Raw genomic sequence first — 17,967 nt, 5'->3', positions numbered from 1 at the left:
GTACATACTTTTCGGACACTACGATTCAGTATTAGGTACATCACCTATCAATAACTTTTAAAGTTCAAAATAACAAACTAACTTATAACGTTTTCGAAAACCCTCAAGTTAATTTTCTAACAATACGAGCCGCCTGTCTCAACAATCTTACTAACAAAAGGCGCTTCGATTGGCATCGGATATAATCGTGCCGTTTTAGCGCCAAAAAAGTACCAAGACATAACAGAATGAGGAAAATGTTTACTCAAAAAGACACTAATCAATGTTTATTTAAAGAATAATTAAAATAGAATCAAAATTTTCAATATGTGAAGATGGTACATAATGTTTTGCTGGCCATTAATCTTTCGATTCAGTTTAAATTTGGCACAACATACGAAATTAATCAGTACGAACTGGGGATGTCACAATAATCATTTTATTAAATTTGTCTTGTTTGAAAAATAAGTGTTTATATTACAATTATCGAATTATGTATATTTATTGTTGATGTTTGGGTGAATATTAGTGAAAATAAAACAAGTTCTTTACTGAAAAAAAAAGAAAACTAACTTCTGGCGCCAAAAAACATGTTACATAAAACTATAACCTAGAATCGATATAGCACGGTATCAGCTGATCGATTGATATAGATACGTCGTACAAATAAAAAGTATTTATACAAAGGTTATTTGAGTATTAATCATTAATTTAACATTTTTATCTTGTTTTATTATTCAGTTAACAAAAAATAGTTTCAGAATGCATCAGTGTAAACCATGAAATAGACAATAGTTAAATATATACAAAAAAAGGATTCTTTGATATGGACTAAATATTCATAGTGAATCTATTTATAAGTAATAATTTTTTTGTCGATATACAAGTGATATGTGATCTGTTTTGTTAAAGGCCTAGATAAGGTTCAAAATGTTTTCCATATGAAAACAAAACATATTATTTATTTAATTATACCTAAAATGAATATTATGTACCTATTGAAGGAAATTAATTTAAGTATCCATTATGTTTTGAGGATTGTAAGATGAAATTTTCTCTATTCTTTACTGTTAATTCCATTTTTTTTTTCATTTGATTGATTCGTTTCCCATCAATCTTCTTGTTTCTTGTTATTATTGCTAGTTTTATTTTGATACTATTTCATCATAGTAGGAATAAAAGCACACTTTCTTAGTTTTTTATTGTAATAAAGATTAAATATATTTTGAGGATACTACATAAACTTTTGTTTGTTCTTAATCAAATCTACTGAAAATGTACCAAACAAAACTTACTTATTTGTTTTTATTTTCAGGGTATCGTTTGTTTTTTTATACTACTAGCATTTATTGGAGTTTGTCAAGGTAATTAATCAAAACTTTATGGATTCTCACTCTTTTCAATCTTTGTGCCCTATTCGTACGCCTATGTCAATAGTGAGAACACTTACAAATCATAATTTTTAATTTTTCATTTCTTAGATCTATTTATGCTTTTTTTTTGATAAATCCTCTTGATTTTTGAACTCTTTTGACAGAAAATAATTACATAAACCAGGTATCGAAAGAGATTTAAAATCAAGAAGGTTTATCGAGAAAAAAATAATTTTTGATTGCTATGTTTTAAGCGGCCCCTTCTTATGGATGGGGAGGTTACAGTGGCTGGAATTCGGGAGGCTATAGGACAGTTAAAGTAGTAAGAGTTGTACCAAGCTATAGTTCAGGATGGCATTCAAGCCCTTGGAGAAGCGGATGGAGGAGTTCTGGATGGAGAAGTAAGATTTTCATAAACCCTCGTATATTACCATAAAATCAAAACTCAAATTTCTACGTTATTGTTTAGCCAAGGATTTTATTCTCAAATGTCCTCAAACTAAATTTCTTCCTAAAATAAGTCTTTTAATCGTAGGTAGTTGAATAAAGTTTTCGTCAGTATTCATAAAACAGTGCAATTTGAAATAATTTGGAAGAATTTATTTTCTTAAAAGCAATGCTTTAGTGGAAGCTCAAAAACCAAAAATATAATTTTGCATTTCAATCCTACTTTCACTGTGAGACCAAATTGGGCAATGTAATTCCACTAGGAAGTCATAAACTTAATATATTATACAAAAAAAAACGTTAAAATCTAGATCAAAACTGTTTAAGGAGGCTACCAAACTAATATTGAAATTCAAATTTCTTGATTTTTATTTCACTTGTATTTATGCTTAAAAATCTTGAATTAATTAATTATGAACCAAAATAATGCACAAAAGTTCCTAAATTAAACGTTAAAATTTTATTAAAAATAAATAGTCGCTCATTTGATTTTTTCAAAACAGCCAATAAGCGTCGAGTATTGCTACACATAGACTTATAGAGTATATGCAGAGATTGTGTATGTATATGAATAACGCCCAGTCTATAAAGGCATTGGTTATTATAATTGTTTATTACAGTGAAATATATTTATGAATGAGCAACAATTCAAAAGAAACTATAAAAATATGTGGTTATATTTCGCGCGCTTTCCTTGTGAGTGACAGAAACAATATGGCGGTTTTCCTAATTTCCGCTCAGTTACTGGATATGCATTGTATCATAATAATTCAGCTAATAACTCTTAATTTTGTTCGATAACCGTTATAACAACCGACACCATTAGAAAGATTAATTCCTTACCTATCTTTATACTTATATATCGCGGCAATTCTCATTTAATTTGTAATCAAAAAATTTAAAATAAGAGTTCATGTTAAAGAAGCAAACTTTGAACTCAAATTTCTATAGATTTCGATCAATAACACATATAAATAATGGTACTGTTTTATTCCTCATATTCTACACTATAAAAAAATATATTTCTTGTTTCACGACACGGGAGCCGCCTTGAATATAACTATAAGACGCGAAGGGAGCCAACCATCTCTAAAAATATTTACAACTCATTATTTATATTTTGGTTATATTTCTTACATCTTGTACACTTTTAACATTCTATTTTGAATAACCCAAAACTCTGATGAATTTCGTGTATATCACATTTATAACTCAAATCATATCAAATTTCAGGTGGATGGTGATGAACTTTCGACAATATTCAGATTGAATGTTAATAATTAAGAATTTACAAATTTTAATTATATAATAAATGTTTTACCACATTATATATGATTTTGTTAAATTTAACACGTGTCAATAAACTTTTTCCTATTTACAATACATTTTATTAGAGGTATGTGATAAGTGTATGAAACAGTTATTTTATAACTTGAAATAAGTACCATCTCCATTTACATGTTTTTTATAGTTTACTACGATACGATAGATTGAAGTTTGCAGTTTAAATTAGAGATGGCGTTAAGATCTTTTTAATTCAATTTGAATGAAAGTGTTTTTTTATACGTAACTTTATCAAAACAGCATGAAAAATACTTGTAGAGTTATAAGAGGCAGCTATTCTTGTTATATACCGTAATTAATTAAATTATAAAAAACATGTTTTGACGCCTTTCTTTCCCACATTATTTATACGAATTTGATGACGAGATACCCAAATGATATTTTAATTTCGCCGAAAAAAGATCATCAATAGTTTTTATAGAACAGAAAAAAAGTTGTATCATTGAATATTAGACGTCATTTTCAATTATTGTGATTTATATACAATGTGATACAAAAAGTTCGGTTGATACAAAGAATGTATAAAAAAATTTAACAGATTGAAAGTCAAAAAAGTTAAGAAATATGAGAAATAATTTTTAAACGGATTTGAATATAAAAGAATAGAGAAAAATAGAACAAGTTGAAAGTCTAGATAACTCACTCCATCATAACGTCGCTTTTGGTGATTTTGGTGACTCTTGTACAAAGATTAGGACGGTCTACTTAACAAAATCTGTCAGACTGTGTTCTAACGGCACAAATTTCACGACTTTATAGTAAAATGTGGACAAACAATATAAATAATGTGGTTTCTTTTATGTTAACCTCACTTATATGGTGAATAAAATGTGAGAAGCTTTTGAAGTTTGAAAAAAATTGTAATTTCAACAGAAGAAACGGACCTAAGATATTAGAGCGGGGCAATATTTCAACTTGAAAGATTGCAGAAATATTAACTGGACTTAAAGCCATTCTTTCTGTCAATATGATCAAGATGAAAAGATTTGATACGATGGCTACACATTGTGACGTCACAGGATTGTATTGTGTGGGGTTAATGAAAGTAGACCGTTCTATTCTTCGGTTGGAGCCTTTTTTAACCAGCTCCCATAACTCTATATCTTTTATATTAAGTCTATGGTTGATTTTCGATATAGTTATCACGCTCGCTCAGTTTTCGTACATTTCATGCGCATGCGCTGTATAGTAGATAGATTATCATGATTTGCCACGAATTCTCGTCTTGTTTTGAAAGAATTTGTTTGCTTATTATATTGATTGTATAGATAGATCTATTTTATTTTATTTTCCCATTAATAAAAACATCTATACACACAATTTATACTATATGTAGTAGAATCCTTCCCTAGTGTGTATGCAACTATATATTCAACCCCTATTGGAAACCGGTCGCTCTGATTATGTGTGAAAAGTTGCATCAAGATATTTGGAACACGTGTAACTTACACAAGTATAGCCAAAAATTTAAATATATGTTAATTCTAAACTAGCACTTGTTGTTGAATACTCGGTTTTAGCTGTCCATAATGTTGTCACATAAATTTTAGTTGCACAATGAAAGTGAAATTAGTTTGTACCAAAATGGCCTATTGGCTTGAGGTCAATTAATTCATATAATTCGATATTATATCGATTCCTTTGAGAAATTTACAAATATATATCTAATTTATTCAAAATAATAGAAAATTTGTAAATATTAATGCAATTCTAACAAGGCGTTTGTGGTGAGAAGAGGATAAAAATGAGTGGAATCTAAGACTGCTCATCAGTCAAAGTGCTACTGGAACTTAATACAACGAATATGAAGGTAATAAACAATTTTATTTTTAAAAATTGTTAAATCGTTCAAAATTGGATAAATCAATTTTATATTGTTTTCTTTACAGATATTTATTGGACTACTAATTATTGCTACCGCCATATCTTGCATCCAAGGTAAATAATGTTATTCCAAATAAAAGTTTAATCACTTATGTATATAGGGTGTAACAAAAAATTACGTTTTTAATGATTGAAGCTTCTTCTAAAATAAAAGTAGTTTTCTCATAAAAACACATTAAAAAGAATAGTAATAATCATATTTATAATTGAATTAATGTTATTGAATTGTTCCAGGCGGTGCTATAGGTTGGGGAAGCGGTGGTTGGGGAGGCGGTTACTCAGGAGGCTGGGGAGGTGGTTACTCAGGAGGTTGGGGAGGTGGTTACGGAGGTGGTTACGGAGGAGCAGTGAAAGTAGTAAAGGTAGTAAGCGCTCCACCTCCACCAGTGGTAAAAGTGGTTAAAGTTGTAAATTCTGGATGGGCACCACCACCACCGGCATACAAAGTAATTAAAGTTGTTTCCCACGGAGGAGGATGGGGTGGCTCAGGTAAAGTAGATTGGTACTGATTAAATTTGTGCAGAGGTCGTTTTAAATCACACACATAAAAATCCGGGATGTACTGTTATTTTTTTAGGCACCTTAATAAACAAAAAGTCCGACGTTTTTGAAAAAAATTACCGTTAAGACCATACGCGTTGTAATACAAGCTTCTCAGTTCGTAGAAATTATCTACAGCTTCTATCTGATGTATTGTTACAATGTATATAATTTTATTTTTTCTCAAAAATCTGAATCATTTTTATGGACACATCTATTAGCTATGCAACCCAAACGTCTAAGCCTACTACTTAGACAACCAAAACTTCGGAGCATATCGATTGGTTATGCAACCAAAAGGGTCAAAACCTGTCAATTATGCAACAATCGTTTCAAAGTTTCTTAATTATGCAACCAGTATTTCAAATTTTTTTAATTATGCAACCAACATTTCAAAGTCTTAATTATGCAACCAGATAATCTATGATTTGCTACATAGTTGAATCTTTTTAATAGATTAAACTGGGATTTATGTTATTTATTTTTTGTTTTAGGATGGTGGTGATTATTTACTGTCTATAAAGCAACTAATACCGATCAGTACGAATTTCAAATAAATGTATTTAGTCAACCATTATCTATGTTTTACTTTTGAAAAAATAAATTTTAAAACGAAATTTTTTGTTTGATTACGTATACGTTGCTTGAACTATAAATATGTCAGATTATTCATGAAATCCCCAAAATCCCGACAGATATATAATGAATTACCTGTGTCGGACTAACTACAGTGTGTTTCAAAAGTAACAAGAAATCTTGATGTTAAGTTTTAAGTTCTTAAGCACGGATTTCGTCGTTAATGAGTTGTAGGATGCTCAATGTGTTGATTATTCAATAGAAATAATAGTTTTTGGGTTCGATATACAAATAAATAAACACTAGAAATTTAAATAAGTTTATATTACATAAAAAAATCACATTTTCGTTAAATGGACACTTATAAAAATAGTCTTAGAAATTAGATCACATAGTAAAGCGTCTGGCACATGTTCTTACATCTACTAGGCAGTTATTTTGCTGAAAACGATCCTGCGCTTGAATAAGCTATAAAAATAAAGGAAATAAACAAAAATAATTCTTCTTGTTGATCATTTTACTTACCAGAAGAATGAGCTACAGACCCACCTCCAGAATAAGCACCGGATCCACTGAAAGCTCCTGCTCCTGAATGGAAATCTCCTACTTTGATAGATTGATTAATCAATTCTTTCAAAAGTGGTAATCCACCAAATCCCCCTCCTTGAGCGTTTGATAAAAAGGCACCTGAGCCACTGCTACTGAAAGCTTTACTTCCTGACCCGTGGCTATTGTAACCACCACTACCGGATCCTCCAAACGAGGAGCTGCTGGAGAAGGCACCGCTGTAAGCACCATTGTTACCAGAAAATCCACACGATCCGCCTTTACAACCACCTTTAGCTGTAAAAATTATTAATAAAGCTTTTACATACCAAAGAATGGACATTTGTCTGATTACTTTCATTCATTTTGACAAAGCTAAATACGTATTTATCGAAAATCACTAACCTCCTCCATAGCTTCCTGATCCTAAGTAACTTCCTGATCCTGAATGACTTCCAGCACCAGTTCCACATTTTCCTCCTGTACATCCACTTCCTTGGAAATTACCCTGTATATTTTCGCTAGAGGCACCTGCTTGTGATCCTGACAATCCTCCATTTAGGCCACATTTTCCACTTGTACAACCTCCTCCATAGCTTCCTGATCCTGAGTTACTTCCAGCATTTGAATCAGTTCCACATTTTCCTCCTGTACATCCACTTCCTTGTGAGTAACCTTGTATATTTTCGTTAGAGGCACCTGCTTGTGATCCCGATAGTCCCCCATTTAGGCCACAGTTTCCATTTGTGCAACCTCCTCCATAGCTTCCTGATCCTGAATGACTTCCAGCACCAGTTCCACATTTTCCTCCTGTACATCCACTTCCTTGTGAATAACCTTGTATATTTTCGCTAGAGGCACCTGATTGTGATCCCGATAGTCCCCCATTTAGGCCACAGTTTCCACTGGTACAACCTCCTCCATAGCTTCCTGATCCTGAGTTACTTCCAGCGTTTAATTCAGTTCCACATTTTCCTCCAGTACATCCACTTCCTTGGATATTACCTTGTAGATTTTCACTAACGGTATCTGCTTGCGATCCTGATACTGCTCCATTGAAACCACCAGCGATGGGTATTTTACACCAACCCCCAGAGCAATCATTTCCATGAACATTTCCTTGATTATGTGCACCCGAGGAACTTGATTGAGCACCAGAATTTGTTCCTTGAACGAATCCATCATTTGTTGTTGGTTTGTATCCACCACATTGGCTTCCAGAGCACTGATATCCTGGTTTGATGGAACCTGGTATAAAAACGTCTACAACGGGAACTACAGTATCTTCAGATTTCTGCACAATTACTTCACCAGCTACAAAACCTAGAATTATATATAGTTAAGGTTTCTAAATGTAACAGAGAACAAGAAAACTTACCATTATTGCCTGTATAATGACTAACTGGTTTGTTTCCTTGTATCTGAGGCTCCCCGCCGATTAGAACTGGTATATCCACTGGAGTTTCCTCTTTTTGCTCTTGATCTTCTTGTACTTTATATTCGTTGGGTATCTTGAATGGTTTTAATTGTGGCGATTCTTTCTGGGTATAACCTGGATAAAGTCTATCGTGTCCACCAGCTCCCTTATATTCGTCTGGTATATTGAATGGTGTAAGTTTGGATGGTTCGAAATTTTGTGATGGTTGTGAGGTTATTTGTCCAGGGTGTTTAGGTAATGGACAAGAAGTTCCAGTGCAAGTATAATATCCTTCACTAGCTGGTTTTTCATGCTCTTTTTTTGGATGTGATGGTTTAATGCTATGACGATGATATGGTTTGTTTCCTGGTAGTAGAAAATCTTGACTGGCACCTGGTCCTTGATCGTGTGGTTTATCGATCGCTGCTGGTGTTTCTTTTTGGATATGTGTAGGTTCTGCTTCGATGGGCTGTTCTACTGTACTAGTTGAATCGCTTTTTTGAATATTTTTCTGTTGATTGTGACAATTTCCACTTGAACAGCTCGGAATTATTTGAGATTCAGGAACGACATTGATGCAATAAGCCCCTGAACAGTCTTTAGAAGAAGAACTTGGTGTCTCTTTTGTACCAGGTAATAGACATTCAAGTCCAGAGCAAAGAGATCCCGGAGAAGAAGGTATGGGATGATCGACACCAAAATTAATACTACCAGGAGCCGGATAACCATTCTGCTGACTTCCAGATGGAACATTTATGGGCGTTAAATCTACAGCAGGTTTTTGAGGACTTTGTCCTCCAGCATCCGTTGGTTTTCCATTACAGTTTCCAGATTTGCATGGACTTTGTTGGTATGTATCAGTTGATGGTTCACTAAGATTTATATTAATGGAACCAGATTCATGGTTTGCATTGCTGTTAGCACTTGCGCCTGCGGAGAAATGAGCGTTGGATGGTTTTTTCCCTGGTCCAAAACAGTCGTTACCATGGCAAGCTAATTTACCTCCATATTCGTCACATTGTCCAGTAGAACAATCAGGAAATTTGGGATGATAACTTTCAGGTTTGTAATTCCCTGAGATCGAACCAGTACCAGTGTTGGAATTTTGATTAACATTGTAACCTTGTTGGTTAGATTGACACCATCCTCCAGTACATGGTACAACTTTACTGTCATGTATATTTCCTGGTTTTCCAGGGAAACTGTGAATGAGATCTAGAGATGGACCTGGTTGAGAGGGAATTTGTGGAATTGGAACGTATTGTGGTTCAGGTTGGTGTCCGGAAGGAATACTAGTATAAATACTGCCTGTAGGTCCCGGTAGAGTTCCAATAACACTTATAGCGTCGCTACCAGGTACGTGAGTTTGAGGTTGGTGAGGAGTTTCTACTACTACTGATACAGGAATACTTCCTCCATTATAAGGTTTATCAAAGGCCGGTTTACTATCGTGTATACCACCATGAGAGCCCGGGAAGGAGTGTATCAATTGGGTAGAAATTCCAATTGTTCCAGTATTAGTTGGTTGCTGTTCTTCAGGAGTCCAAGCGGGAGGGGCTCCACCTCCGGGAGGTGCCGGTTTAAAATCACTAATACTACCTTTTGGTCCAGGGAAAGGTCCTTGACAACAAGACTTGGAACCTTCAATACTACCAGAATATGCTGCGTTGTGATTATCTGATTCAAATCCTTTGTTAAGTTTATCGAAAGCCGGTGCTGATTTGGGATTTGAGTAATCGTTTGGTATTTCGAAATTGTTCACTAAAACGTTGCTAGTAGACCCAGAATCCGATGCGGATCCTGAATAATTATTATAAATGAATTATCTCAATGACTGTCAAGTTTCAATTATCTTACCTGCGCTATTAACATTATTCTGTTTACTAGAACTAGATCCGCTATTTCCTGAATTTCCAGCGTATCCTGAACAAGTAGTACACGTAGTTCCCGTACCCGCTATAGCACCCGAAGCCGAATATGATCCGGAGTTTACAGAATGACTACCATGTCCTAATTGTACGCCAGATCCAATTTGAAGATCGGATTTAGAGGAAGAACCGGATCCTGAAGTACCTCCAGCAAATCCTCCTGCCGATGCTGCCGAACCAGCTGTAGCAAACGATCCAGAACCGGCTTTAGCACCGTCAGCATCAGCTTGTGCGAAAGCTGCAGCACTAGCTTGAGCTCCTGCGTTTAAGGATTTAGTTATTTCGTTTAGATTGGCATCGTCTCCAGATGAGAAGGAGCTGCTGAAGGCTGTAAATCAATCAGTTTTTTATATAATCATCCTTCATCAAAAGTAAGCTTTGATTATTGTTAGATCGAAGATGATGTTGAAGTTTCTTTTATTACTTACCAGATGATGACGCAGATGCCGAAGAACTGCCTAGAAAGGAGAATTAATCAATCTCTGAAGACGATACTTTGGCAATCGAAATGTACGCCAGACAGTGTAATTGTTTGTTAAATTATAATCTAAAGTACTTACTGTAACTTTTGCTAAATGAACCTTTGACCCCATAGCCGTTACCTGAAAGAAATTACATTCAATTCCAGTTAATATAATAACTATTAATGTACTGTAAATTCAAATAATTGCAGCGGAAAAATGTTTTTTCGTTTTCGTTTCAAAAGTTTTCTGACAACAGAAAGTTTCGAAGGGGTAAAGATGTATGAATGGTTGCGAGGTTGGCACATCGGCGATCCTTCCTAATAAGAAATATCTAAATTTTTGAAAAAACTTAATTTATTCGATTATTTTCCAAAGAAAACTATAAAATGGATAGGGGAAGCAGACGTGGGAGTTGTACAAGTGACAAAATTATCTAAAATTTGAGTATTTGTGGCATAATTTTCAATTTTTGAATTGCTTTTGATGATATAACGGATTCAAAACAAAATTTATATTTAGTATTTTCCGAAAAAAAAGGTTATAAGACACTATAATTAAGTGCAAACATGTTTTTTAGAGGCAGAACATTTTGAGGTAATAGGATTTGGTCATGTGTGATTTCAGGTTATTAAACATTCACGTGGTCGACGTTTTTCGGCGGATAATGAAATAGATTAAGTAATTAATCAATTTTTTGGAAACATTTCGAAAGACTTGCTTCAAGTTGTTGAAGTTTCGATTGAAAAATTGGTTTGTAGATGCTGATTACTTTGAACCTAAATAAAAAACTCGTAGTTTTCTTTTAACTCAAAATATACAGTGTGGTATACTATAATTCTGTCTTATTTGTGGATCTTTTGATGTCTGTAACAATAATTTTTCTCTGGAACGTCCACGAATAAATCGATGTGGTTTTTCTAGATTCACCGGACTATTACTATTAAAAACAACACAAATTAGAATGAAGAAATCAAAATATTTTTCGAAATATTGAAGATTATTTTCAAAAATTTGATCAACACTTGCACTAATTCTATTAATTTAATTAATAAAACTATAAAAAATTGTTTTTGTTAACGAATACTTGTTAAACACTGTTTTCTTTTGGTGGCATTGTTTTTTCGAATTTTTTCACTATGAATAAAAATACACTCAAGTGAATGATTCACTTACACGTTCCAGCACCGATTGTTAATAATAAACAAAATAAAACTTGTTGTTTCATGGCCGATGAGTTGGTATTGATTCGACCGCTTCTAGACTGGCTCTCTTGATAAAAATCTTATGTATTTATACCGTGATTGAAGTTTAGGAGTTTGTAAAAAACATAGACGGAATTCTTAAGGATATGGAGCTAGTTCTATGTAAAGTTTACGCGCGGAGGAAAACTGCACACCACCAGCCGAATTAATCTTAAGTAAATATTGGGTTAGTGCAATATGGTTTTTAAATTCATTCTATTTTTTTCTTTTCAATCTCTCTTTTACTGTTCTATTATTTAATTACATCCCCTTTGTTTCAGTTGCCTCTTTTACATTTTCAAATCATGTTTGTTTTGGTTGTTTTCTATAATTCTTTCATTTCGGATTCGAATTTTTGGTATTCAATTTCCCAGTATTCGGCATAACAAACCTGCATTAAATATATCTTATCTCTAACGGGTTTTATCTTTAGTATTTCTCTCTACATGTTTAATTTCTTATTTTATCTTTTTTATTCCATTTTCATTGCATTTATACTTCTCATTTTGATTTAATATGAGACGGCTCAAATATAAACCTATAAAAAATCTTAGTTATAGAGCTGAAATTTTTTATATTTTTTTAGATAGTCTCTGTCACACTCCAGCTTCAGGCTGTCCCCATAAAAAATTCGGCAAACATCTAACAAACCGTCAGTCCACGTGGACTCATCATCTCCACTGTTTACCAATCGAATCGTAAACATAAATGCATTACTATTTGCCGAAGCTATCGGAAGGCGTTTGTACACAATTTCTTCGAAATATTCCTACCAGACAGCCTGCGATAAGCAGTGGCCTATAAATAGGATTGTAGTAAATAATAAATTAATGAATTTGTTGTTAATTCGCTTGTGAAATTAATTCTGTACATTCAAACTTTGTGAAATAATTGTTATTTCGAGTTTAATATATTTTTAAGTATAAATTTCCGGGCATCGAAAATGTAACTGGCGCAGTCATTCGGATTAGTGCGGTCGTGATTTTTGCGACTACGTTCATCGAGGGACAGGACTTCAGAACACTGAAGATTTTTGAGAAACCAGAGAAATAAGGAAATGAAGAAAGAAAAATATGAATTTGAAGAAAGAAGAGGACAAGACATGAAAAATACCTCGGTTATTTTTCATTCTTAGGGACCTAGGAGTTACGTGAAAGAAAACCCCAGAACTTTCTTAAAATTGAAACGCATAAGGATCAAATTACATGAATAACTGTCAACATTTATTTTATTATAAATAGGATTGTGGTAAATAATAAATTAATGAATTTGTTGTTAATTCGCTTGTGAAATTAATTCTGTACATTCAAACTTTGTGAAATAATTGTTATTTCGAGTTTAATATATTTTTAAGTATAAATTTCCGGGCATCGAAAATGTAACTGGCGCAGTCATTCGGATTAGTGCGGTCGCGATTTTTGCGACTACGTTCATCGAGGGACAGGACTTCAGAACACTGAAGATTTTTGAGAAACCAGAGAAATAAGGAAATGAAGAAAGAAAAATATGAATTTGAAGAAAGAAGAGGACAAGACATGAAAAATACCTCGGTTATTTTTCATTCTTAGGGACCTAGGAGTTACGTGAAAGAAAACCCCAGAACTTTCTTAAAATTGAAACGCATAAGGATCAAATTACATGAATAACTGTCAACATTTATTTTATTATAAATAGGATTGTAGTAAATAATAAATTAATGAATTTGTTGTTAATTCGCTTGTGAAATTAATTCTGTACATTCAAACTTTGTGAAATAATTGTTATTTCGAGTTTAATATATTTTTAAGTATAAATTTCCGGGCATCGAAAATGTAACTGGCGCAGTCATTCGGATTAGTGCGGTCGCGATTTTTGCGACTACGTTCATCGAGGGACAGGACTTCAGAACACTGAAGATTTTTGAGAAACCAGAGAAATAAGGAAATGAAGAAAGAAAAATATGAATTTGAAGAAAGAAGAGGACAAGACATGAAAAATACCTCGGTTATTTTTCATTCTTAGGGACCTAGGAGTTACGTGAAAGAAAACCCCAGAACTTTCTTAAAATTGAAACGCATAAGGATCAAATTACATGAATAACTGTCAACATTTATTTTATTATAAATAGGATTGTAGTAAATAATAAATTAATGAATTTGTTGTTAATTCGCTTGTGAAATTAATTCTGTACATTCAAACTTTGTGAAATAATTGTTATTTCGAGTTTAATATATTTTTAAGTATAAATTTCCGGGCATCGAAAATGTAACTGGCGCAGTCATTCGGATTAGTGCGGTCGCGATTTTTGCGACTACGTTCATCGAGGGACAGGACTTCAGAACACTGAAGATTTTTGAGAAACCAGAGAAATAAGGAAATGAAGAAAGAAAAATATGAATTTGAAGAAAGAAGAGGACAAGACATGAAAAATACCTCGGTTATTTTTCATTCTTAGGGACCTAGGAGTTACGTGAAAGAAAACCCCAGAACTTTCTTAAAATTGAAACGCATAAGGATCAAATTACATGAATAACTGTCAACATTTATTTTATTATAAATAGGATTGTGGTAAATAATAAATTAATGAATTTGTTGTTAATTCGCTTGTGAAATTAATTCTGTACATTCAAACTTTGTGAAATAATTGTTATTTCGAGTTTAATATATTTTTAAGTATAAATTTCCGGGCATCGAAAATGTAACTGGCGCAGTCATTCGGATTAGTGCGGTCGCGATTTTTGCGACTACGTTCATCGAGGGACAGGACTTCAGAACACTGAAGATTTTTGAGAAACCAGAGAAATAAGGAAATGAAGAAAGAAAAATATGAATTTGAAGAAAGAAGAGGACAAGACATGAAAAATACCTCGGTTATTTTTCATTCTTAGGGACCTAGGAGTTACGTGAAAGAAAACCCCAGAACTTTCTTAAAATTGAAACGCATAAGGATCAAATTACATGAATAACTGTCAACATTTATTTTATTATAAATAGGATTGTGGTAAATAATAAATTAATGAATTTGTTGTTAATTCGCTTGTGAAATTAATTCTGTACATTCAAACTTTGTGAAATAATTGTTATTTCGAGTTTAATATATTTTTAAGTATAAATTTCCGGGCATCGAAAATGTAACTGGCGCAGTCATTCGGATTAGTGCGGTCGCGATTTTTGCGACTACGTTCATCGAGGGACAGGACTTCAGAACACTGAAGATTTTTGAGAAACCAGAGAAATGAGGAATTCACTTGAGAAATTACAATTGAACATAGAATTTGAATGTCCCTCATCATTTCAGTGCATGGAAAAAATTTTATTCAAGGCTAAAGGTAAAAAAATGAGTTTTTCGCAATTTTCAACAAAACCGTGAGTTTTATCATAAAAATACTCCAAATAAAAATTGTAGATCATAAAATTATCTACAAAAAACGTATGAATACTTTTTTTGCTACAAGCCACCGTTTCTGAGATATAAGGATTCAAAAAGTGGTGAAAGTTGTATTTAATATTTTAAACAGTAAATATTGAATTGAACCGATACTAGTGAGAGTTTATAAGAAATTTCTGTTGACTGGTTGGAAGTGTCATAAGTTCATCTAATAAATTATCAATTAACGAAATTGCAAAAGTTCGAGGATGTTTTTCTGTATAGCCATTAAATACGACAGTGAATCTGAAACATTACAACTTTTATAACATTTTGATTCGTTATATCTCAGAAACGGTGGATAGTAGGAAAAAAAGTATATTTACATTTTTTGTAGATAATTTTATGATCTACAATTTTTGTCTGAAGTATTTTTATGATAAAACTTACCGTTTTGCTTATAATCGCGAAAACCTCATTTTTTTTACCTTGAATAAAACTTTTTCTACAAACGTGGAGCATTCAAATTTTATTTTCAATTGTATAATAAACAATTTTACTGATTTTCAGCTTGATGGGAATTTATGTAGCTCCAGTCTTATTTTTTCGTATAATTTGACCGGAATAAATATAGTTTTTTCGAAATTTTCGTGTGGCGCTAGAAATACGGTAAAGTATAAAAACTTGAATAAATTCGGAACGCGGGAAAGCTGTTTCGATTATTATTTGGTATAGTATTTACAGTGTCAAGTGAAAATGAAGCCGATCCAACAAACAGAGAAACGAAGAAACGCATAAAACAGGTAGAGGGCGAGATGTAATGAAAATTCTGCGTGCCACTACCCATGAACGTGGATCTGACTGTTTGTGTAAACGTTCTTGCTGTTTTACTGTTGTTCCTGAACCTGAACGCCGTAGAATCCTTCGGGAATTTAACGAACTAGGTAACAATAACAAACTACTTACCTTACTGATCTAATCAGTTATTTTTTTGTGTCCAAGTTAACACTGACGAACAAAGCTCTTACCTTGGTGGTCGTCCTCGAAAAAATGAAGCTGTGTCCGACTGATTCAAGATGGAATAACTCGTGATGTTCCAGTATGTACGAAGGCTTTTTCAGTTGCTTTTAACTGGGAAAGCACCTGTCGATATGAGTGAGAAATACAACACACGACCTCACAGACTTTCCGAGGACACAAAACAGAAAGTGATTGAGTTCATTAGGAGTCCCGAAGATCTAAATATAGTCAAACTACACAAAATGTATTCTGATCGCAACACTGATGATTAAGTTTCCTACGAAACTTTTCGAGGAATTTTTGAAAGCAGCTTTAATATATCGGGCCTATATATTAGTTCTAAGTTCGACCAGAAACCGCTTAAGAAGGAAACCAGAAAACGGGAGAGAAAACGCTGAGAAAGCTTTATCAGAGTCCCATCCCTGTTAAAATGCCCAAATGGAAGGATTTGCAAGATCTGACATCATTCCTTGAGAGAGCGGAAGCCAAGCATTAATATATGGTAGTAGATAGCTTAGACAGGTTCGAGCAGCTCAAGACAAACAACAGATTTTTCGTCAAGCTTCTCCTAGCTTTTGACACGATCTCTTTCACAGATTAACTCTCTCTCAAATTAAAATTGAAGTTTTTGACGTCAATTTATGTGAAAACCAGGTTTATATGTCAACTCTACTTCGATTTTTACCATATTTATTTAACTTACTCTGCTTGTTTGTTTGTTACTCGGTTTATAATCTCTTCCCTAACTTCTAAGTAACCTATTGACGATCTTATATAGTTTTTAATGAATTATATATTTTCCTTTTTGAACAATGATCTTTTGCCATAGTTCTTTCAGCTTCAGGATTTGACGTTCATAAGATTTCTGGTCCTTATCAGCAAAAAACTGAACCGGGTGCGATTGAAGATCATCGTCATTTGTGAAAGTTTGACCATTCAAAGAATTCTCAAACTTCGAAATAAATGGTAATCAGCTGGTGCCAGATCAGGGTTTTATGGGGTATGTGGCATCACTTCCCAGCCAAGTTCCATTAGTTTCCCACAAGTCCTCAAAGATGTATGAGGCTTTGGATTATCATGGAGGAATACTAAACCTTTCTGATTTGATGATTCTGGCCGCTTTTCTTTGATTTCTTCATCTAGTTTCATTAATTGTTAACAGTAAACAACAGAATTGATAGTTTTGTTCCTTGGAAGTAGTTCAAACAACACAATTATTTGTAATCCTACCAAATCCACAGCATGAGCTTTTCTTGTTGTTTTTCAGCTTTCGATGTGGTTTGTGCTGGTTCATTATATTTGCTTCATGATTTTTTCGAACTATGTTACTGTACAAAACCAATTTTTCATCATCAGTGATGATTATTTTCAAGAAAAATTCGGTTTCATTTCGTTTAAGCTAAATGTTGATTGTTTGGATGAATTTCTTTCCAATTTAGTGCCAACATGTTAACAAATTCTTAGAGAGTGTGGTTTTAAACATAAAAAACATGACAACCGAATTTCGATAAGATTATTTACGAAGTTTTGAGACAATCTAAGACTCGAAGACAAAAAGTATTTACACAAAATCTGATTTGATACACACGATTCTGTTATTAGATAGGAACAGTTTATAACAATTTTTTAATGGATTCAACGTCCAAATAAGTATATTGTTAGCTATGCAGTATTTCAAATTTTTCGTTTCACTGTTTTTAATACAATAAGTAATGGTGTTTTAAAAATTTTTAACGTTTCGAGCTTGACGTACCACTCGAATCTCCAACACGATTATTTTCATACTTGACGTGCAATTGATCTGTTCCTCGGTTATAAATTGTGAGTCCCTTAATAAATTCAATGAATTTTATGGGATTCGA

General features: G+C 33.1%; 2 protein-coding genes across 2 annotated transcripts; one reads left to right on the top strand and one right to left on the bottom strand.

The window, feature by feature from the left end:
• Window positions 1-4,712: 4,712 nt before the first annotated feature.
• LOC130444047 (chorion class A protein L11-like) lies at window positions 4,713-6,190 on the top strand. Its single transcript, XM_056779019.1, has 4 exons — window positions 4,713-4,953; window positions 5,033-5,081; window positions 5,262-5,516; window positions 6,062-6,190. Exons 1-4 carry the CDS (start codon window positions 4,948-4,950, stop codon window positions 6,070-6,072), a joined length of 321 nt encoding a protein of 106 aa, XP_056634997.1. The 5' UTR covers window positions 4,713-4,947; the 3' UTR covers window positions 6,073-6,190.
• Window positions 6,191-6,452: 262 nt separating this feature from the next.
• On the bottom strand, window positions 6,453-11,818 carry LOC130444037 (uncharacterized). Its single transcript, XM_056779008.1, has 8 exons — window positions 11,672-11,818; window positions 10,595-10,636; window positions 10,463-10,492; window positions 9,964-10,362; window positions 8,068-9,906; window positions 7,095-8,012; window positions 6,669-6,986; window positions 6,453-6,611 (listed from the first exon to the last, which is right to left on the bottom strand). The coding sequence occupies exons 1-8, from the start codon at window positions 11,721-11,723 to the stop codon at window positions 6,577-6,579; spliced, it is 3,633 nt and encodes a 1,210-aa protein (XP_056634986.1). The 5' UTR covers window positions 11,724-11,818; the 3' UTR covers window positions 6,453-6,576.
• Window positions 11,819-17,967: the final 6,149 nt, after the last annotated feature.

The sequence above is a fragment of the Diorhabda sublineata genome, chromosome 1, assembly GCF_026230105.1.
Source record: "Diorhabda sublineata isolate icDioSubl1.1 chromosome 1, icDioSubl1.1, whole genome shotgun sequence".
In the NCBI taxonomy this organism is placed as follows: domain Eukaryota; kingdom Metazoa; phylum Arthropoda; class Insecta; order Coleoptera; family Chrysomelidae; genus Diorhabda; species Diorhabda sublineata.
This window is presented reverse-complemented; position numbering and strand designations above follow the sequence as displayed.